Source organism: Penicillium verhagenii (genome assembly GCF_028828195.1).
Source record: "Penicillium verhagenii strain IBT 33310 chromosome Unknown utg000005l_segment0_segment0, whole genome shotgun sequence".
Taxonomy (NCBI): domain Eukaryota; kingdom Fungi; phylum Ascomycota; class Eurotiomycetes; order Eurotiales; family Aspergillaceae; genus Penicillium; species Penicillium verhagenii.
In genome coordinates, this window is record NW_026643169.1 from 2,611,422 (window position 1) to 2,632,952 (window position 21,531).

Consider the following 21,531-nt stretch of genomic DNA (forward strand, 5'->3'; position numbering starts at 1 on the left):
GGCAGAAAGCTCTGTGATACCAGTACGAGCCGCGAGGAGGGTGCTAGCATCTTGTGAAGTTCTGGGCGCGTGAGATAACCATCAGACCAGAAATGAGTAGAGGAAAAGAATAACAAGCCCGAAGCATTTATCCACGACCGGATTCATGATACTACCCCATCGCAAGAACTTGCTCAGCCTCCCGGGGCGATCAAAACTCAGTGTGTAATTAACCACGCCCGAACGCAGACAGTTGTAGCAGCATAATTTTGAGGTACACAGCAGATACTGGAAAATTCGTCATTGTGATGGCTGTCGATAGCCCACAGTTCGATGGTTAGAGTCCTTTGTGTCGCAGCTCATCACTCGATCTTGTGTGTTTGTGGTCGTACACGAGAAAAGCAAGTCCAGTCTCTATGACGGAGACTTTCTCAGTAAGAATGACATGTTTCCAAACCTTTGCTCTCGTAGCACTCTTGGCCTTCTAAAGCACAGAATACTGGATCGGATTCAATAGGTTCAGCTGAGTATATATCGCTGGGGGAAAGGGAAGGTAAACCATGGAGAAAGAAAATAGAAGGCTAAGATGAGTAAAATGCAGTGATGGAGGTAGTTTGATGTAGAGGGCAAAAGACAGAGAGTCTGTTCAACCCTGGAACGGCTCAGCAACACCTACTAGTAACATTAAAGAAATGTACTAGGATGAAACTAAGATGTTGGTGCAGTGGACGTATTGTGGGTAAGTACACTAAACCACATACAGTAATAAGAGCCCCGCCGACCTCCAAGCATTGGTACAATTACTTCGTACATACGCATACATTAGTCACGACGTATCAATATCCGCGTATGGAGTAACTAGCTCACCATCTACACTTGCGATTCTCGATGTATGAAGTCTTTTCTGGGGCTTGGTTTTGGGGGAAAATCCAAAAGAAAAAAATCCAAAAAGAAAAAAGAAAAAAAGAAACACCGGTAGAAGGATTCGAACCTCCAATCTTCCACTAGTCCCTAATGTATATTTTCACTGTACATAAGAATAGCGGCAGTCCATGGGACTGTGGATGCGTAGCCAATTACGCCATACCGGCTGATATGGTATTTTATTAAAAAATTCCGTTTTACGGTATTGGCTTACCCACTTTGGAAAATTTCCGCGCGTTGTCCAATCCAACACCATGAACCCGTTCCCACGACCCACTTTACATGTAATATACTGTAAGTGTACTATGAGGTACACGATTTTCGAAATACCTTGTAATTAATGGCGTACTAGAAAAATTGTAAGTACTATGTATGTGCAGCTGTCAAAGGCAGAGTAGTAGGTGCACAATGCATGAATACTTAAGAGTGCTTACTACCTTCACTTGAGTTGGACGATGATTTGCACTCAACCTTCCAAAGTTACAAGTTCCGAAAGACTGAATGAGAAAAATGAATAGATTCGCTATCTGGCTATGAAAGAAAAGACAGCATTTGGCCATTGTAATACTACTAAGTAATAAGATCTCAACAACCCCGCATACGCCGCAGCCTTGTAAAAGAAATGATGTAGATAATTGGAAGAGTAGGGTGATCTGGTCGACCGGCATGTGTGATAGGTCAAAAAACCCAACGTCAATGCCTGATAGAATGAAAGAGGCGGAAGTTCATGCACGTCGTGAAATCTTGTCGGAGGTTGACTGGAGTAGGTTACCATTCAAGGTTGAATGACCATACGCCTTTAGTGAAATGTTAGCATATAAGACTCCGATATCAAGGGAAGAGGAATTTTGAGTAGAACTCACCATTCTTCAAATTTTCAGCAGTGTCACTTAATAGAATTACCCGACGCTTGTTGCAGTAGGCCGTTTTGTCCAGAATGTCAACCTTCAATCCACTTAGCTCAGAAACAGGCTTCTCGAACATTTCGCTGAGGCTCTCAACCGCCATTTCCAAGTCCTTTTGGTTGTCCTCGAAGATCTCGGAGAGGTTGTTCTTGGCAAGGTAAAAGGCAAATGCATACGTCCACTTCAAGGTTTGACGGCACTGTTGTAGTGCCTGAGAGGCTGTGTCGAGGAACTGGACTTCGATCCAAGATAGACCGGACTGTGACTGCAAGCTGGTCATCTTCTTCTCGGTCTTAAGATATAAATCCTTGTCCAATTTGGCGGACTGCTCGTGGTTCGCGTATCGGTTGTAATAGTGCAGGTACCGCTCTAAGGATTGCCGTGATTTGGCTTGAGCACCCCGGGCTTCTGAACCGGACTTCTCCTCGTAGCGACTGCAGTTGTACCAGCTGGTGCCATGTTCGGACCAGAGTCCCATACACATCCAGCAGAACTCATGCTTGCATTTACGGCAGGTCATGTGGTTGCAGCCGCCGTTCTTCTCAATTGTTGACCCACACTTGGGGCACTCCTTGGTGTTGGCAGAAATCCAGTTGGCCGTTTCCGAGTCGTCCTCACACTTCTGTAACCACATCTTGACTAGCGCACAGGGAGTAGGTTGATGGTCGGTGACAGAGCAACCAAAACAGAACTCATGTTTGCAGGCACATCGCACCGTCGGCACGATACGGCGGAGATCTCGAGCTTTGACGGGGCAGTCAACCGCATATTCACAGTTGGGAGCAGGACACCATCGTAAGTTTTCCTTATTATCCACGTAAGTTCGTGTTAAAAGTGTTCGGTAGCTAGCAAAGAAAGTAAATGAGTCAGTGGGCCTGGTATCCGGCAAAATATGAATGAATCATGACTTACCGGCCCTTAAGATCGTCCGTCACGAGCAGGTTGAGTGACTTCGAGTCCACGATTCGGTGACAGGTTTCCCCAGGACATTCGATCCGAGCCGCCTCGCCCTCCTCCTTAATCTTACCACCCAAGTAGTGTCTGTAGCAGTCGACGCAATACCTGTGTCCGCATCGCATCGCGTATGTCTCAAGGTCCGGCCCATCCTCGCAACAAATATCGCACATGAAGTCGGGCACAACCTCCGTCTTCGCAGTGCCCTCAAAGTTCGTCCCCAGTCCAGCTTCCTCTAATGTCTCCTCCGGGTGCTCCATGTACCCTTCGATTAATTTCTCTTGCTTCCATCGTCCAAATCGCAAAAGGATAGCGGCCGACTCCGGTGGCAAGCCGAGAATAGCGGAAACCTCCTTAATCTGCACCAGTTGTTCGCGTTCGATGTCGGAGGTATCTAAAACTTGATACTCAACTTCATATGGTTTTCGTTTCTGCTTGATGAGATCTTTGTCGTCTGAGAATCCGGTGTCAAGATCGCCGAAGTCGACTAAATCCATCGCGAGAACAAAGGTCAGTCCCGAAACAAGGGAGAACAGGGAAGTAGAGCAGGGCAGGAATCATCATGACTTTACCTTCACCCAAACTTTCATCATCGCTGCCTTGTGTATCAAGAAAATCACCTCCGGAGGAGACGTCGCTCATAAAATCATCGTCGGAATCCATGCTGCCCGTAGTTGTCGCGGGGGTCGCGATCTCCCTTTTCTTCTGACAAACCGGGCCTGTCCCCGACTTGTCAGGCTCAGGGGACTCTGAGGTGATAGGGATGAGGGAGTGGTTCTTGTCGGTGTTGGAAGTTCCGGTGCCAGGCCGATCGGAAGCAGTGGCGTCCCGGTTGTTGGCAGCCTTGGTGGCGGATTTGGGGAGAGGTTGGTTGTCGTCCGCAATCGCCGCCTCAGCCGCCTTTCTCTTTCGTGTTGAGGGAGGCGTGATGAAAAAGGGGGCGGCAGATTGCCGGCGGGGTTTAGAGGGGGAATGGCGGGCTTTAATAGAGACTCTTCTGGTTGGAGCCACAACGTCACTTGGAAAAATCACTCGATTGTGTTCGGAGGGGGACGGAGTGGGGAAAGGGTGCGATCGAGCGGAACCGTCGATTACGAGATTACATGTTTAATGTTTACTGCATCGAGTTCTAGCGTTTCGTCCCATCTGGTTTCCGCGGTTTCAAAACGTTTTGTTTTTTTTTGTTATGTTTGTCTCTTGAGGGATTATTCATCTTAACAAAGACAGGTCACTAGTTATAGTGATTTACAACTCATCATAAACAGCCCTGGCAAATATCATCTTGGGCTGGAATCATTGCCTGAGGGACCCGCCTGACTCATGATAAATCACCAAATGACATGCAGATCGTACGTAAAGTATGTATGATTGGTCCAATAAACCACTATTGCTTACTAGGGTTACGGAACTAAACGATAGACTGTTTCAAAAGAAAAAAAAAACCAATACCATATAATAAATACTTAATATAATCTCAATCTTGGCCTAAAGTAAGTTCTAGTTAACTATACTACCTACTACTTGCGTATGCAGAAAAAAATTAATTACGTGATTACAAGGGTTTTAAATTAAACTCCTAAAATTATCCTAAAATTATCCAAGGATAAATCATATCCCCAGTTGGCATTGGTAGTTGCAACTTGCAAGTTTAGGGCGCCGCGTGACTCAAAATTGATTTGCGTGCATTTGCGAAATATGCGCAAATTTTGATCGCTCACTTAATTCATGAATTTCCTATGCTTACTAGCTATGGGTGAACATAGGTACCTGTGATTTTTTCCGTCACTTTTCCCAGTTGGAACTTGGTAGTTGGAAAGTAGGAGATGAAAGTAGGAGATGAAAGTAGGCACTAAGTAGTAGTGAGTACAATACTTACCTCAGGTACTGAGCAGGTACACATCTCAAGTACTGAGTCTATGCCTATTCCAAGTATTAAGCACGTAGTAAACTATGAACTGTGCACCACGCGTATGCGTCGTGCTCTTTACTTGTATACTATAACCTTATTTGGCTCATCGTGGTAAAATACTACGAATCCTAGATTTATGTACTATCTAGTATATCTACTACCTATCCTGGTAGAAACAGTGGAAAGCGTTTCAGGTTTTTTTTTTTTGGATCTGGCTAACAAATAGGTATAAAATAGTTACATGTAGCAGCAACCTGAAGAACTTGGAAGTTCTCATAAATCCATACATAAATTCCGTCATGGCATAAGAGATGTGGTATAAGAGATGTGGTATCCTTTACTCGTCATCACTCTCCTCCTCCGAGTCCTCCTCCTCCGAGTCCTCTTCCTCGCTGCTTTCCTCCTCGGCTTCGGCCAGCCAGTTCACAAACTGCTGTGCCTGGCTGCGGACATTCCGCATTTCCTCGGTCTCGCTAGATCGCTCATCACTCCACCACTGGGAATAAGCTTCCTCGTCCACAAGTTCAAGATCGTAGAGCACCTTAGCGCAGAAAAGAAGGATATTCGCACCCTTGTTTCGGTGCACCAGATCCTGTTGTAACTGAAGCAGCATATCAACTTGATCCTTCTTCTCGTTCTTGTTCCGATCAAACAGTGTTCGTTCCACAACTTCACGGTAAGTGGTGAAAAGCTCGTTGACAACCTCACTGGCATTTTTCCCGTTATCCATGACTTGCTGGACGTGCTTCATGAATGAGGAGACGATGGCACGTCGGACTTGGTTGTCTGAGGCGTTAGCTGTCATGCGGAGACTGACAAGTTCAAGTTGCACGACATCGGCAGTGACGCCTTCGCGGATACTCTCGAAGATGCTGGCGGAGGCGTCATGGTGGAAGTTGTCCTGTTCTTCGCCATCGGAGAAACTGCTTCGTCGGGAGCCGGGCCATTCGCCCTCGGAGATCTTAGATGAAAGGGTGGAGATAGATGCGGTGGAGATGGAGAGGCCTGGCATGCGGTATACGAGTCCAGAGGAGGCGACGCTGACGGCATCTTCGTCTTCGTCTTCATCATCGTCTTCGCCTTGGATGAACTCACGACCTTCGCCGTCGGCTCCAACGACGATGGCGTCCGTGATCGCTTTGCTGCCGTTGCGTCGGGATGTGGTAATACGCTTTCCGCTCTCAACCTTGACACCATCGGCAATCTTGACGCCGAATGACAACAGGGCACCTGCTTCGATAACGCAGTTTTTACCAATGACGACGTTATCGGCGATGATACTAGCTCCCTGGATGTTCGTGTTGTCGCCAATCGTAACGTTATCCCAGATGTACGCGCCTTCGAGTTTGACGTTGCGGCCAATCTTGCAGTTCCGTCCGAGCACAGTGTTGGAAACTGTTGTCTTGTCGCCGATACTAGTGCCCTTGCCGATGACTGTGCGGCGACCGATCACGCAAGACCGTGCCAATGTGACACCCTTCTCTTGGTACTGGCTGCCCTTGCGAAGATCGTAGTTGTGACCCGGCAGCAGGTTGGTGTCGGGACACAGCGGGTATGTCCAACGAGAAATGATATCCTTGCTGACAGCATCGTACGCCTTCAAGTTCCGTACCCGCGCGGCATAGTGGTCGTTGATAATGTGGGTGTGGATTGTCTTTCCGTTCAACTCGTAGTCCTTGAGAACACCGAACAGATAGTGCTTGCGAGGAGACTGGTAATCGAAACTGTCAGACCACAAGCTCAGCACATCGGGGGTGCAAATATCGATGCTGCAGTCGATCAGATCAGCACGGAGATCAAGCTCTTCGTGGCCCAGAATGATCTCGGCGTCAATATGGAGACGAGCAGGGTGTTGATGCGCTTTATGGTCAATCTCCTCGTAGTGGACACAGCGGTCCTTGGTGGGATCGATAACGAAGACCGGGGTCACGTCGGATGCCTTAGTGCGGTGGTTGCGACCAGCTTCCCGTAGAACCATGGTCATGATGGCGTTCTTGTCTTTGGCACGGCGAGCTCGGTGCTTGTTCAATGCGCCCTCAATGGGCATGTTACTGATCACATCACCGCTGACGACAATGAAGTCACCGGTGATAAGATGCTTTCCATCCAGATCACGCATGACATCACCAACGGAGGCAGAAGTTGACTTGAGGAATGTGAATTGTTTGAAGGGAGAGGTTGGCGCTCTCCATTTCGAGGCACTAATCGGAGCTCTGTTAGCCATCTGGATAAGAGGTCATGCTTGCGAACCTGTGCGTACTTGATGTATTTCTCAAGAATATCCGAGTGCGCGCCTCCGTAGAGGAAGACCTCTTCCACACCGGCATTGGCTAGGAATTCGAGGGTGTATTCAATAATGGGGGTGTTGGCCAGCGGTAGAAGGCACTGTGTGATCTGGTCAGCTCTGGGATCCTGACCGATTTCTTCCCCATGACAGTATTCTTGGTCAATTGGCCAGAGGTAAACGTACGCGAGGCTTCTCAAGGGTGAACGGCTCAAATCGTGGTTCAAAGGTATCGGCAAGGACCTAGCCGTAAATAAAAACGTCAGCCACAGAAATAATCACTAAGCGGGAACATGCAATATGTCTTGGGGTTCACGATTCACGTACCACAGCCTGCAGAGTCTCCTCTACCTCATCAGCGGTATTTCCCTTGGGCTTTGCGCCTCCGCCCTTTTGCTTAGCACCCATTGCGGGCGAATCCTCCTGAGAGGTGTCAGTTGGTTCTTTCATATCGGTCAAATCCATGTTGCGCGAAGCTCATGTGTGGGGGATCGGGAAGGGTAGAGGATGATTGTACCTGGAGGGGGAGAATAGAAGATAATCAAGGGTGGTTTATGGGGGGAAGGGCGGTGTTGAGGAAGGATCGATTAGTCGTCGATTAGTCGTCGTCGAAAATGCTTGTCGTACTGATGCGTTCTTCAAAGGCAACAAAAAACCCCGCCAAGCCTCGGTGACTCTACAATTATGTTTGTAGTGTTTGCACCTGTTGGTGGGATAGATAACGTGACCATCTGTGGCGTAATCGGGATCTCACTAGCCACCGATGGGTTTCAGCCACGAACATCCACTTTTTTTTCGTCCAAGAGAGGTTTCTTGGGAAATACTAGTACATACAGAGTAGCATATCTACAAGCCTTGAGCACGTCACAGGCTTTGGATGGATCTATTGCTTCTAATCCATTGAGGAACTCATAGCTACCTGGGCAGGATCCAGAGAGTTTGGGCTTCATACTTGGCATTGGTAAATGCATACTCAGTATTTACTATTTAGGAAGAGCATACCATGAGCGCAGCATTTCAGAAGGGTGCTTGTTCAGTTTTGCTTGAGAAGAGTACATACTCGACACTTGAGTACATAATCTTTACCCAGGGAGATTATAAACGCAGGCCTACTTGGCCTAGGTATACCCACTACTACTTGCATATCGCGTGGTGTCGTAATTGTTCAACTCGGGGATGATCATGTGATGGGTTCTTGCACAAGTACGGAGTACCCGAGTAGTGAAGGGGGGTCATTCCAATAGCTGATACTTACTAGTTACAGTATGTAGTACTACTTGCCCTGTCGGACCCACTTGCAACGGCAAGGCCAAATCCCTGGAAAACCCCCGCGGGCCCAGGCCCTCTCAGACCTGTAATAAACGTCGACTATTAAAGATGCTCGGTCTAGACTCTCAGCCCTTACGATCGCGGGTTCGTCCAGCGGGAGGCGCGTTTGTGGGTACCTTATCCTGTTTTTCGAGATTATTGTTTCATGGATTGCATCCGTTGGGGATGCTTTCAATTTGCGACCTCCCTAATGGGGTAATCAGAGCTTAAAGAGCCATGGATCAACTGTTGAACTTGAGATAATTGATGATGTGTACACACACGACACCTTCCCCCTACATGCTCATTCTATCCAGGGAACAATGAAAGAATCCCTCCATTCTCTTGCCCCCCCCCCCCTAAACCTACTAGTACCCAAAAGGAAAAGTCCGTAATGAGAGGTAATTTTGAAGCAAAATGAAGAAAAGAAAATGTGACCGTGAAAGATAGTAGGATATGTCATGTAAATATGTACCTGTCGAAACAAGGGTGGGTAAAGAAAACCTTGTCATCTCTTTTCCCAATAGCAGTCACCGCATTGGTAACTTATATCAATAACAAAAGCACACGGGGATCCCAAAGTGGAAAGCACACAAAAAAAAGTAGATTCGCCTCCCAGAAAACTTGAGCCTGCAAAGAAAACGCCATGACCTGTAGAAAAAGGCAGAAGACCGCGATCGACGCATACCTCCAGGGATGCGCAAGCAATGTACGATTTGAAGACCTCATTATAAACAGTGGGAATCGTAAAAGTGAATAGACAGGCGGAAAGGATGTTGAGGAGATGGATAGAGCGAAAAGTGGAGAGAAGAGGATATAGGGTTGTTTTAGACAGGCCGTCCGGCTTGGACTGCCATCATCGGCTGGGGTTGGGCATACATGCGCTGTCGTTTAACCATGTTTTGCTGGTTCTCCGCAGCATTGGACATATCAGACATTTGTCGACGATGCGGCGGGCGAACGGGAGCTCCAGTAGAAGGAACAGCAACCGGCGGAGCAGGAAACTGAACACCATTGGGATCAACGCCATATGCCGCCGGGGGTGCCGTGGGTACGTATTGTCCTTGCATTGCAGGCATGTTTGGTGGGACGGCTTGCATGCCTGGGAATTGGCCAGGTGATTGCCAATTGTTCATGGATCCTGCGGGTGATTGACCTGGGGAGCTATCTTCTTTGATGGACTGTGTAGCTGATGTCTGAGGAGCCATTGTGACCGGGACAGGAGGTGGTGGACCCTCAACGCCTTGGTTGATTGTTTTGAGATGAGTCAAATGAGTCTCCAGCATGTCGAGAAGACTCTTGCGAGTGAAAGGCTTTGGTAAAACATCATTCATTCCTATCGCGCATTAGTGAAGTTTTTCAAAATGAGACAATTCAATCTTATCTCACCATGTTGATAGTATAATTGAATATCATCACTTCGAATATTCGAGGTCATAGCAATGATAGGGGTTTGGTCGAATTGACGGATCAGATGACAAGCCGATACACCATCCAGATTAGGCATTATGATATCCATCAGAATCAAATCGTACTTTGAGCCACCCTGCATTTTATGCACTGCTTCCAAGCCATCAAACTGTGGGGATCTGGATTAGCTGATATGCCTGAGGACCACAACCGGGCAAGATGCAACATACTGCAGTGTCAATCACACAAGAGAAGGAATATAAGAATTTGCCACCAATCTGTCGACAAGTCGCGTCGTCCTCGACCAATAGAATCCGGGGGCTGCGCATCCAGCCGGGGTCCACGTTGGTACTCTTTTTCCGATTATCTGGTTGTCGACGAGCCTCGGCAGTGTCGACTTCAGTCTTGGTGGGCATCGGGTAGGGAACGTTGTTGATATGCTCGCCATACATCGGGTCTATACCGTTCGTCGCCCCGACGGGGTACACCACTTGTTCCAAGTCGTTGCCCATTTTCGGGTAGACCATCGCTGGGTTCGGTGGTACGGTGGTAGCCGGTCGAACCATACCATTTCGGGATGCATCCATTGAAGGTGTGGCGACAGGTGCCGCACCAGCGGCCTTCTGAGGATCGTTTGTCGAATCCATGTTTGGCAGGTTGAATTGAATCTCGGCGTTCATGTCACTCAGAAGCTTCGAGGCGTTTTGTAGTGGTGAAGACGGTTCGTCGTCCACAGCTCCCACCTGACCCATAGGACTCATGGTTGAGCCCTGTCCTTGGAATCCAACAGCTTTACTGTCTCTCCTTTGGCGCGCATCCACGGAAAGCAAGTAGGTCATGACCTGGTGAATGACATTCTCGTGGTTCAAAACAGTCTTTTGCACTCGCATCACTTCCTGCAACATAAGCTGATGGTCCACGGTCAGCTGGGCATAGCGGTCAGAAAGATGCTGAATCTGCTGTTGCTGCGCGAGGATCTGCTGGTTGAGCAGATCGATCTGTTGCGTAGGGGCTGACTCTTCATTGCTCTGAGTCTGCTTGCGGGGGGCGGGGGCTTTCCGGCGAATGTTGTCGAGGGATTCCTTGCTGTTGGCTCGGAACTCGGGATGTTTGAATTCCCAGGCCTGGACGGCACATCAGTTTCGAGGACTTTGGGGGGAAGTTCAACTCCTTGGCGAAGACCTTACATTCTGCCCATATGGTGATTGGCCATTCTCCTCGTTATTCTGTCGGACTTTGTGGAAATCATATTTGTTGAGTTGGCGCACAAAACTGGCAAAATTGCTGTGCTTGAAGTGTTTCGGGAGAATGGTCTTGGTAAACTTCTCGCACTGGAAAGAGGGGGGAGTACCCGGTTAGCTACACGGTGCGACCACAGTACAGCACGGGCGCGTTTACCTCTAGGACCACGAAGCTATCGCCTTCATCACCCCAGCGCACAATGGATGAGTAGGAGGGGTCCTCCAGCATTCTATTTGCATAGTTGGTTAGAGAGGTTCGATCGCGAGATTGTTTCTTTCGTTTTTTTTTTTTGCGTGTCGGGATGAAAGGCGAGGGTGGAAGGGGAATAGAGGGGGTGAGAAATTCCAAAAAGGCAGACTCACTTATACAGCTTGCGCACCTGAGCATTTTAGGATGATTAGCAGTTGAAGCTCTCAAAAGATGACCTGTGTATCGCGAGACTCACAAAATCGCTGGAGTTGCCCGCGGGGGCGGCATTCGAGGTCTGGCCTGGGCCATCCATGGCTAACCGGGTCGCGACCGGTCGAACGAACGGGCTTGACCTAACAGATGGTTTATGACGGATATACTAAGGAAAGATGGTTTCGAGATGGATGTAAATGAAATGCACCCTACTCTGTCGAAGAAAAAGAAAAAGCCACTGAGTCTCGGCCTAACAAGATCAGATGGAAAAAAAAAAAAAAAGAACTGGGGATTTGAAGAACGCAGAATAAGGGTACCGCCCAGTTACCAGGTTTGGCGGTAGAGCCATGTACCAAAGTTACTGCGCAGGTACGGACATGGTACATCACCCGTATTTGATGGTATTTGCGTTATTGCCAGTTCTCTATAGACTTATTCAAGGCTCTCTATAGCTCTAGGGCTTAATTTGATCTCAAAAATGATGCATGTAAGGAGTTCTATGCTCTCAACCACCCTCATCCAGGGCAGAACGAAGGGGAGGAAAGAGAGAAACATTCCAACGTCTTAGCCTCCTTTTCCCTACTTCTTCAAGGCCTCTCCAATGGAAAAACCCTAACATCCACGGCATACTATAAAATACCATACCTTCTGGGGCATGACTGATGTCAGTGCGCACGAGATGGAGGGGCGGGCATGCATCAACCGGGGTATAATCGTCCTAGCTACGAAAGTACCACATTGTTTCCAAGCATCGAGACCCAGGAAAGAACAGTAATCAACACGAAAGAGGCAAAGGTAACGAAAAAAAAAAGAAACAGAAAAAAAAAGAAAAGGAGAAAAAAAAAGCATGAGAAATAAAAACGTTGCCAAGGAAAGTGCCCGTTGAGACAAGTTGGAGAGGGGAAAGAAGAACTTTACTCCACCAAGTCTTTCTCTGGGACCCTACAAAGCTGGTCCACTTGTCCATCATGGTTCCCACACGCGTACAACACACCATTGTTCTGCGTTGGCTTTCAAACCATAATTCAAAACAAAAGGAACAGATGAAAAAGACGGGAAAAAAGGTTGAAAATGATGAAAAGGAGGCAAATGAATCAAAAGAACAAAGAAATCCAGAAATCCAATAAAAGGTAGAAAGTTGACTTGTAACAAGTTTCTTACACTGAACTTTCAATGAACTCGCGGTGTGGCCGAACCGGTTCGTTCCTAGTCTCGGGAGGGATTCGGAGTTACTAATGCCATTTTATACTTGGAAATTAAACTGTTCTGAATACTAGTACATTTGCACAATTTAGTAAATCCATCAGTTTCGATTTAATTAATTAGAGTTATTTTGATACGATGCACATTCCCATGCGAAATAGTGGAAATAGTGGAAATAGTGGAAATAGTGGACTGGAGCTCCAACGCTCATGCAGCTCGGCGCCGACGCCGTAGACGCAGCTTCGTAATCTCACTGCAGTCCCACGCGTGCGAGGATTGGTCCCCCATCCTCTCACCACTCTCAGTCCAGATCGGGTTAATCTTTGCCGTTTTTTTCTTTCTTTTTTTTCTATATTTTTTCTTTTTCTTTTTTTGCTTTTCTCATTTCTCACCCCGCTAGACCTATCAAGTTGTGCAAATGTCGGAGGTTACTGGTCCGAATAACTATCCCGGGGTATATACAAAGTACCAAACCCCGGATTGAGTCGACGTGTACCTGCGCATTCCCCGGACCACAACATTGTTCTCATGTATCTCCCTTTCTTCAGATGTTACCTGCGCGCAAGCTTTTTCGACATCTTCCAAGCTAAGAGGTACTCAATTCAAATTGTATCCATCTACGGAGTACATATATCCCGTGGTAGCATTCGCACCTTCGATATACATCAGAGAAATAAAAATGTCATCCAATAAAGTTGGGGTGTACAGCCCCTTCTAAGATCCCGCTAGATTATCTATCGAAGACCCATCGACCCGTGTGGCATGGGGTGGCTTGAATCTGGCCCAAGTCAGGGCTCCATAAGCGAGTCTACTATGCAGTAGGTCACAGGGATATTGACCTCGCCGTCCAAAAAAGCTTTTCTTAACGGGTTTATTAACGACCCATGACCATGGAACACGACCCCATTATTTTTTGGAAATCTAACAGTAGCATTATTCCGAGAAGTTTAATATAGCGGTGTTAATACTATGCATATAACCCTCCAAGCTCTCGCACACTTAGTAGTAGCTGGCTTATGTCTAAGCTGGGGCCCTAGCTGCACATGTGATACGATCAATTGGTATTGGTCCCAGAATACAAGCCAAACACTAATTTGGCTTGATTTTTTGATTATGAGATCAAAGTAGAACCCTGGAAATCTTTTCCAATCTTGGAATATTATACCAGGGTAGCAGATTTGTGAGCTGGTGAACGTCAAGGTATGAAAATGACCATACATTGACCACTTGGACGCATGCAGAGTTTAGAGCTTTCCAAGGTTGTGGCCAAAAAAAACACGAACCAACAAACCAAGGGAATAGAGGGGCTTAATATAGAAACAATCAACAAAGCTAATAGATTGAAGAGCCTCAATTTCTTAATTTTTTTTGGGGTGTTTTCGCTCCATACATTGACGCCGATTCTAATGTGTCATTAGCGCCAATGAAGATCGGCGCAGCGGTTACCGTACCCGGGCATGACGAAATCAATCACAAATCCTCGAAGCTCCCATAGCAGCATCCTCCCCCCACTCCACGAACCTCACAACTACACCTTCTGTCCCTACCAGATCCTCAATTCCACCCACAATGTTTGCCGCTCGCCGCATCGCCACCAACGTCCCCCGCGTCCGGACTCAGGTCGCCGCCTTCCACAAGACCGCGCCCGCCTTCGTCCAGAAGGGTGATGCCATCCCCGACCTGAACGTCCTGGTTGAGAACTCCCCCGGAAACCAGGTCAACCTCGCCAAGGAGCTCAAGGGCAAGGGTGTCATTGTCGGTGTCCCGGCTGCTTTCAGTATGTGGAATGGGAACAATGGGGAAAAATAGACCAAAGGGAGCTTGGACATTAACTCTTTCTAGGCCCCGCTTGCTCCAGCACCCACGTCCCGGGCTTCATCAACCACCCCAAGCTCAAGGAAGCTGGCCAGGTTTTTGTTGTCGCCGTCAACGACCCCTTCGTGTAAGCTGCATAAACAAAAATTGCCTCATTGCATTCGCAGAGTACGCTAACGTGCCAAATACTACAGGACCAAGGCTTGGGCCGAGTCCCTTGACCCCAGCGGCAAGAGCGGCGTACGTGATAATTGTGAACTACGCGATGGAACGTGTGTACTGACATGCGCTTTAGATCCGCTTCCTGGGTGACCCGACCGCCAAGTTCAACGAGGCTCTTGACCTGACCTTTGACAGCACCTCCATCTTTGGCAACATCCGCAGCAAGCGCTATGCCTTGCTGGTGGAGGACGGTAAGGTGAAGGAGGCCTTTGTGGAGCCCGACAACGCTGGTCTCAATGGTACGTTGATACTTTTTGAAAACCCCCTTCAAATGTTGCCAATGTTCATTACTAATATGAATATGATCAATTAGTTTCCGCCGCCGAGAAGGTCCTCGCCTAGAGGATTCGTTCTTTATTACATATGTTTCTCGTTTCCCTTGCGTACTATAATATAGCAGGATACCAACGAACTTCAAATTACATGCGAGTAAAACCATCAACGCTAGCTCCAATGACCAGTGGCAATAGAATAAAAGTCTAGGCTCACCATTTCAATGGGACTATCGCTTAATTTTTCGTCTTGGATGGTATGTCTCATGTGATTTGGACCATTCCCATTTCGAAAAGGACCCATAAGGGCCATCATTCCTCTTCCGTGATAGCGTACCAGTCGTATAATCACTTCAATTCCATACAAGCCCGCATGTCAAAATTGACAATTCTTTTTTTCTTTGAAAAAAAAAAGGCAAAAAAAGAAGCTGGGGGAAGATAGAATATCAATAGCCTAATAGAGTCTATGCTTTTAATAAGTCCCACGTGAAATGATATGCGGCTGCCTAAGTCGGACATTAAAAGTCACTGACGCGGCCCCTCGCCACAGGTGTGGCGGTGATCTATACAGCAATGAATCGAGAAGATGAAACGGGTGTAAGAAAGCGAACCCTGCAGATCGGGGATTGGATCAATGTACCGGTGAGAGTGGACTGGTTGGTTTTTTCTTTTTCTAATGGTGGTTTTGGTGGCTGTGAGTGGATCAAGTGGTATTTTGGCTGGAAAGTTAACTGTATTTTGTCGACAGGGTTGATCTCACCAGAAAGACGTGAAAATTTCCAATATAGAATTGAAAGAACTTTGGTAGGAACAATAAACAGAATTGAGATTGATATGCAAGTCAGTATGTTAAGAGGGTCCAGGTTGATCCACCAGTACTAACAATAACTACGCTTCGTCATTGCCAAGAACTGTCTCTTCCACCCCCCCCAATCCAGCCACGGTCCCCTCTCCCGCAAGCATCTCTCCTTCTCCGTTATCTGCCCAAAACTCTCCTTTCCTTCAATTCTTTATACTATCCCCTGTGGCTGGTCCGCTCCCGCCACCCTTGAAAAGCGCCCAGCAGACCCTCGACCCCTTGAACATCGCCTAACTGCCGCCTTGGGCCGCTATCCCGAAACCCTGACACCGAGTGGGTTGTGAGAGCTTGGCAAGACACTTCACTCCAGAATCCCACCCCATCTGATCGGGTTTCGTACCGCGACTTCCTTCCCCCCTACATCTCGCTTATCTGCGACCCTCGCGCTTATACCGGCACCATGTCCAAGGTCGTGCGCAGTGTCAAGAACGTCACTAAGGGATACTCCTCTGTGCAGGTCAAGGTCCGAAATGGTACGTCTGGCTTCTTCTGGACCGTTTGGTCATCTCGGAGCTCTCAGAAAAGAATCGCGATCAGAGGACAAACAGGCTGCATTGGTTTGCCACTTGTCCCCTTTTCTTCACATCTGCGCCGATGGACTAGACGGGCACGGTTATCGCGTGCTCTCAACTTGATCAACAGTGTGCTAATCGTGGTTTCTTTCTTTCTTTTTAGCCACAAGCAATGACCCATGGGGCCCGACGGGTACCGACATGTCCGAGATTGCGGCCATGACTTTCGGGAGGTAGGTTGGCTGACTGACCCGAGGGATTTACAGAAAGCTGACATCAGCGCATAGCCCGAACGAGTTCTACGAGATCATGGATATGCTCGATAAGCGTCTCAACGATAAGGGCAAGAACTGGCGCCACGTGCTGAAATCGTTGAAGGTCCTGGACTATTGTCTGCACGAGGGCTCCGAATTGGTGGTCACATGGGCTCGAAAGAACGTCTATATTATCAAAACCCTGCGCGAGTTCCAGTACGTCGATGAAGAAAGCCGGGACGTTGGCCAGAATGGTGAGTCTTTTTTGTATTCTCTTCTCTTTTCTTTTTGGACGTTGGTATTGATGATGGCGCAGTTCGTGTGGCGGCCAAGGAACTTACTGCACTCGTGCTGGACGAGGATCGCCTGCGCAGTGAGCGATCCGACCGCAAGCTTTGGAAGACTCGGGTTAGCGGACTCGACGAGGGACACGGCAGCAGCGGCTTTGGCAACGAGCCTCCGCGCCGGGAACGACGGAGACGCCAGGGTTCCGATGAAGACGACACCGAATACCGACTAGCCATCGAAGCCAGCAAGAACGAAGCCGAAGAGGATCGCCGACGACGGGCCAAGGAATCGTCAAACCAAGGAGAAGACGATGATCTGGCCAAGGCCATCAAGCTTAGCCAGGAAGAAGAGGAGCTGCGCAGGCGCGAGTTGGAGCAAAACAATGCGCATGCGCTCTTCGATGACACCACCCCGGCCCAAGTTCAACCCACTGGCTATAACCAGGGCTACCAGCAACAGAACGCGGTAGACTGGTTCGGTAACCCGATCAATGCTCAGCAGCAGCAACCTATGACGACCGGCTACCTTAACAACCAATATGCGCAACCCACTGGATTCCAGAGCCAGCCTACTGGCCTGAACCCCTATGGCGCCAATGGCTACCAGCAACCCTCTGGCTTCGATCAGAACCCCTACGGACAGCAGCAGGGCCTCCAGCCTCAGCAGACTGCATTCCACAACAATAACCCATACGGAACAAACACCGATCCTATGGCGCAGATGCAACAGATGAACTACCAGCAGCAACAGCAACAGCCACAACAGCAACAGTCACAGGAGAATTACTTATCCGCTGGAAGCAACAACCCATGGTCTTCAAACCAACCTGCTGATGCCCTCAAGCCTACTCCAACGGGCTCGAACAACCCATTCGCCGCCCGTACTCAACCCCAGTACAACAGCCAGCCACAGGCCACCGGACCGCCATCTCTCAACACCCTCGCCGAGGATCGCGCCACTAACCAATTCAACAACCCAATCACCCAATTTTCTCGGACCAACCAACCTAGCCAGCCTAACCCGATCGCCAACTTCCAAGCTCCCCAGCCACCCAAGAGCACCCCACCCTCCACAGATCCTCACCATGCTCGCCTGAACGCGCTCCTTTCAAGCGGCGAAGGCCAGGATACCTTCGGAAATGTTGGAGACTTGCGTATCCCCGCGCAGCACACTGCGCCCGGCACATTCGTTAACTCTGCTGGTCAAGGCTTGGACCGTCTGCATGCTACTCAGACAGGCAACAACCCATTCTTTGGTCAGCAATATACCGGTGTACCTCAACAAACCGGTTTTGCGCAGCAGCAACAACAACAACAGCCCAACAGCAACCCCTGGGGAGCCCAACAACAACCTCAGCGTGGTGGGGGCAGCCTGATTGATCTGTAACCACATATTTTTGTGGTCAGTGGAGTCACTTGATTCAGTCTCATCTAAGCTCGATAGAGACCGTTATGAACCTGAGATTCTCGATACAACCAACCTCTTTATTGTTCTTTCTTTGCCCTCCCATATCTCGAAATTCGCTGTCCCTTTCGACCCTTGCTCGTGTCTTTTTTGTCACCTTTTGACTTCCCCCGCATCACACATGTCCTCCTTTCTTTCTTCGTGGATAACACAAGCAAATTGCATTGTGAAGCCAAATACTCCAGAACCTAGGGATTTTCTCATCACTACACCCACTCCTCCTTCCATATTTCCCTCGGTTCATTTTGTCCCTTTCTTTCTCCTCATACACACTGTTTCTCATTTGTCACCGTGCTCTCATCGTTTAGGATATCCTTCTCACTCCCACAGTTTTGAATTTTCTTTTTCTTATTTCGATATATACCTGTAAATGTCAAAATTGCACCCCAGTCGATTTTCTGGAATGAATCCCGTATCTGCTAGTACCAGCCTTGGAAGTATCATTTCGTAGCCGACCTGGGTACATAAATATTGATGTACTACGAGACATCATTATTTTGCACCTTTCGCCGGGCCATACGCCTGGGTATTATACTATATACAGGTTAACTTTCAAGAGAAGGATGGGACTTTTATTTGGACATCGGATCAGTTTCATGTTGTGGAGAATTGATTATGAGTTTGGACATTTGCATGGAGGGTTGGCGATGGATTATAATGCTTGGTATCGGAGATCTGCTCTGCACATGTGGGCGATGTTGCCCGGTGTACCATCACCATCCGCCAAGGTCCCGACGGCTAACCTTGGGGCCACCTGGGGTGATATGGGAGGGATATACCGCTCGACCATACGGGTGCCGGTTGTTAAAAGGACAAATGAATTGTTCCTTTTGACACTACACTTATCGACTTTATTATCCTATCTAGAACTAGTAACAACTAACAACCTTTCTGTGCTGTTAGCTAACATTAAATCATATGACTCTACCTATGTATAGCGTGCTGAAATACACATGAATGATATATACTAGAACGTCAGATTGATTCAAATCGGTTTTCTTCAGGATGCTTGTTTGTATATTTTATTCTCAGTTATAAATGGTACTACATAGGTGCCGAGCGACTAAGCACGCCAGATCATGATTCCGTAGGGGTCACGATCAGCTTCGCTAACAGAAACCTCCACACTGGCATCTTGGTATACATCCTGAGAGCCGGGGGCAGCTCCACCCTGCTTGGAACTATCCTGAGCAGCCTGGAGAGCTTCCTTTCGGTCACTCTGCCAAGTCTGTGACACCTCACGAAGAAGCTGGTTGCGCATGACAGCACACAGATATCCGCGTTCGGAGTTGGAGTGAGCCAAGGAGATAACGACCGAACCCTTCTCTGTAGCCGCAAGGGCCTCGTGATGGCTCATTTCTCCAGTGAAAAGAAGATCGGGGATTTCGTTTCCGCGAAGAAGAACTCCGGAGCCAGACCCAGGGCACATACCAACAGTGCGAATACGAATTTCGTCAATCGACTTGCCTTGGGGAGTCGCAATAGGAATTCCACCCGGAAGACCGACACCACGGCCAATGTGGTCAATCAAGGTCGTGAGAGGCTGGGCTTCATTGAATGTCACCAAACGGCCCGCACCAGCGGACTCGAAGCCCTCGGGGATGGAAGCCGGAGGTGAGGGGTGAATTGTGGATCGGGTGTGGGGTATTTGCTGGGAGGGACTGGCTGATGCGGCATTCGGGACGGATTCAGGCTGGGGGTAAGTGGGTGCCGAGTACAAGGTAGATGCACAGTCCTTGGCTGGAGACTGCAGCTTGGAGTCGGATTTGAATGTGCCGGTTACGACGTCACAGAGCCAGTCGGCCATACCACCGGGAACGGTGTCGACGGCGGTGTGCGGAGAGTAGACGCTGATGCCATGCTGGGCAAGTCGCAATAGAGACCTTTGCTGAGTGTCTTCGAGAGTAAGGGACTTTAGACCGCGGAAAATGATTGGGTCTGAGACAACAATATTAGCCAAAGTTTGTTTTTCGAAATCGACAGGTCATATCCCTCGAGCGGACAGCCTGGCGCAGGGATGTTAAGGCAGGATTTGTTAGAAGACATACGGTACGCAACAATAGCCGAGTCTTGACGCCGAATGGCCTCATCTGCAACCGCTGTTGTCAAATCAATGGCCAGCAACACGGAATTCTTCTGGCGTCGCGACGGCTCAAATGGAGCTTCGAGGAGCACTAAAGAAAGAATATGCGTCAGTACATTTAAATCATACTACAATTAAAGCTAGAATAATTGACTCACGTCCAGTGTTGTCAAAGCTCTTATCGGCCAATGCCTCAGGGTACCTGTGTATAGCGGGTCAATAAAGCTCAAATTGCGGGGAGCTATTAATATGATCAAACGTACAGTTTTCTCATGGAGCTGACTACAGCCCGGGTGAAGGGCGAGCAAGCAGGAGTGGACGACATAGTGGAATAGCTTCGTAGGGCAAAACGTAAAGGATTCATGGAACCAAAGCAATGCAAAGAAATCCAAGAAGTTACAGATCTCAAAAGTGGAAACACAGTGACGCTATCGAAAGCCAGTATCAGCACGTGAACTGCAAGTATATCGGATAATCTGTCCACCCGAAGCTCTATAGTCCGACACCAGCCACAGCGGCTGAATTTGTAATACAGATGAACCTCATCAATTCATCTTCCATCCGGAGGCTCAACGAAATCATTTCTCGCTCCGATCGTGCTTGATGTTCTCCCGCACTTCTGCTTTCACTGTCTTGAGAGGCTGTAGCTATCTCCTTCGCCCGGTTCCCCAGCGCGCCGCCTTCTCCCTCTCCGCGCGTTCCTTCGCCGCCGTCAACGCCGCCATGGCCGACACCTCGGGTATCACTGCAGAGTCGCTGAAGCTCAAGCTGCTCGACGTGCTGCAGGCCCAACATGTTGAGATTGAGGATTTGTCAGGTAGGAATTGGACTTGGGGAAAAATTGGTTGTCTGTTAAGGTCGAATGCTGATCGTTGTTTCCTTTCTATAGGTGGCTGCGGCCAGGCTTTCCAAGCTGTGATCGTCTCCCCACAGTTCGAGAGCAAGAATATGCTTGCGCGTCACCGCCTCGTTAACTCCGTTCTGAAGGCTGAGATCGCTGCCATTCACGCTTGGACTCCTAAGTGCTACACCCCCGAGCAGTGGCAGGCACTCCAGCAGTAAATTTTTTGAAAAATTACTAGACACTAAAGATTGTCACAATTGATACGGGGGAAGGATGGCATAACCAGATCATTTGACCTGTGATTATATTCTTATTGTCGTCCGTTCAACTTTTGAAGCCCTGTTTTTGCGAAACTTGTTGGGATTTTGATGATACCTTGGGATAGTTGGCATAGTCAA

At 48.5% G+C, this 21,531-nt stretch overlaps 6 protein-coding genes across 6 annotated transcripts; 3 read left to right on the top strand and 3 right to left on the bottom strand.

Moving 5' to 3' along the window:
• Positions 1-1,671: 1,671 nt before the first annotated feature.
• On the bottom strand, positions 1,672-7,420 carry N7466_004498 (uncharacterized protein; the record flags this gene model as incomplete). The annotated part of the gene is made up of 8 exons (XM_057163895.1): positions 1,672-1,700; positions 1,767-2,653; positions 2,721-3,249; positions 3,335-3,759; positions 5,013-6,872; positions 6,932-7,056; positions 7,142-7,198; positions 7,283-7,420. The coding sequence occupies 8 exons, from the start codon at positions 7,418-7,420 to the stop codon at positions 1,672-1,674; spliced, it is 4,050 nt and encodes a 1,349-aa protein (XP_057022576.1).
• Positions 7,421-9,090: 1,670 nt separating this feature from the next.
• On the bottom strand, positions 9,091-11,417 carry skn7 (uncharacterized protein; the record flags this gene model as incomplete). Its single annotated transcript, XM_057163896.1, has 7 exons — positions 9,091-9,599; positions 9,653-9,842; positions 9,904-10,797; positions 10,861-11,004; positions 11,072-11,144; positions 11,278-11,294; positions 11,361-11,417. 7 exons carry the CDS (start codon positions 11,415-11,417, stop codon positions 9,091-9,093), a joined length of 1,884 nt encoding a protein of 627 aa, XP_057022577.1.
• A 2,672-nt stretch (positions 11,418-14,089) lies between these two features.
• N7466_004500 (peroxiredoxin family protein) lies at positions 14,090-14,899 on the top strand (the record flags this gene model as incomplete). Its single annotated transcript, XM_057163897.1, has 5 exons — positions 14,090-14,297; positions 14,363-14,462; positions 14,530-14,575; positions 14,631-14,796; positions 14,871-14,899. 5 exons carry the CDS (start codon positions 14,090-14,092, stop codon positions 14,897-14,899), a joined length of 549 nt encoding a protein of 182 aa, XP_057022578.1.
• Positions 14,900-16,088: 1,189 nt separating this feature from the next.
• N7466_004501 (epsin) lies at positions 16,089-18,128 on the top strand (the record flags this gene model as incomplete). The annotated part of the gene is made up of 4 exons (XM_057163898.1): positions 16,089-16,161; positions 16,364-16,433; positions 16,488-16,708; positions 16,771-18,128. The coding sequence occupies 4 exons, from the start codon at positions 16,089-16,091 to the stop codon at positions 18,126-18,128; spliced, it is 1,722 nt and encodes a 573-aa protein (XP_057022579.1).
• Positions 18,129-19,269: 1,141 nt separating this feature from the next.
• N7466_004502 (Nif3-like dinuclear metal center hexameric protein) lies at positions 19,270-20,614 on the bottom strand (the record flags this gene model as incomplete). Its single annotated transcript, XM_057163899.1, has 4 exons — positions 19,270-20,144; positions 20,255-20,380; positions 20,448-20,491; positions 20,553-20,614. 4 exons carry the CDS (start codon positions 20,612-20,614, stop codon positions 19,270-19,272), a joined length of 1,107 nt encoding a protein of 368 aa, XP_057022580.1.
• Positions 20,615-20,892: 278 nt separating this feature from the next.
• On the top strand, positions 20,893-21,351 carry N7466_004503 (BolA family protein; the record flags this gene model as incomplete). The annotated part of the gene is made up of 2 exons (XM_057163900.1): positions 20,893-21,106; positions 21,179-21,351. 2 exons carry the CDS (start codon positions 20,893-20,895, stop codon positions 21,349-21,351), a joined length of 387 nt encoding a protein of 128 aa, XP_057022581.1.
• Positions 21,352-21,531: the final 180 nt, after the last annotated feature.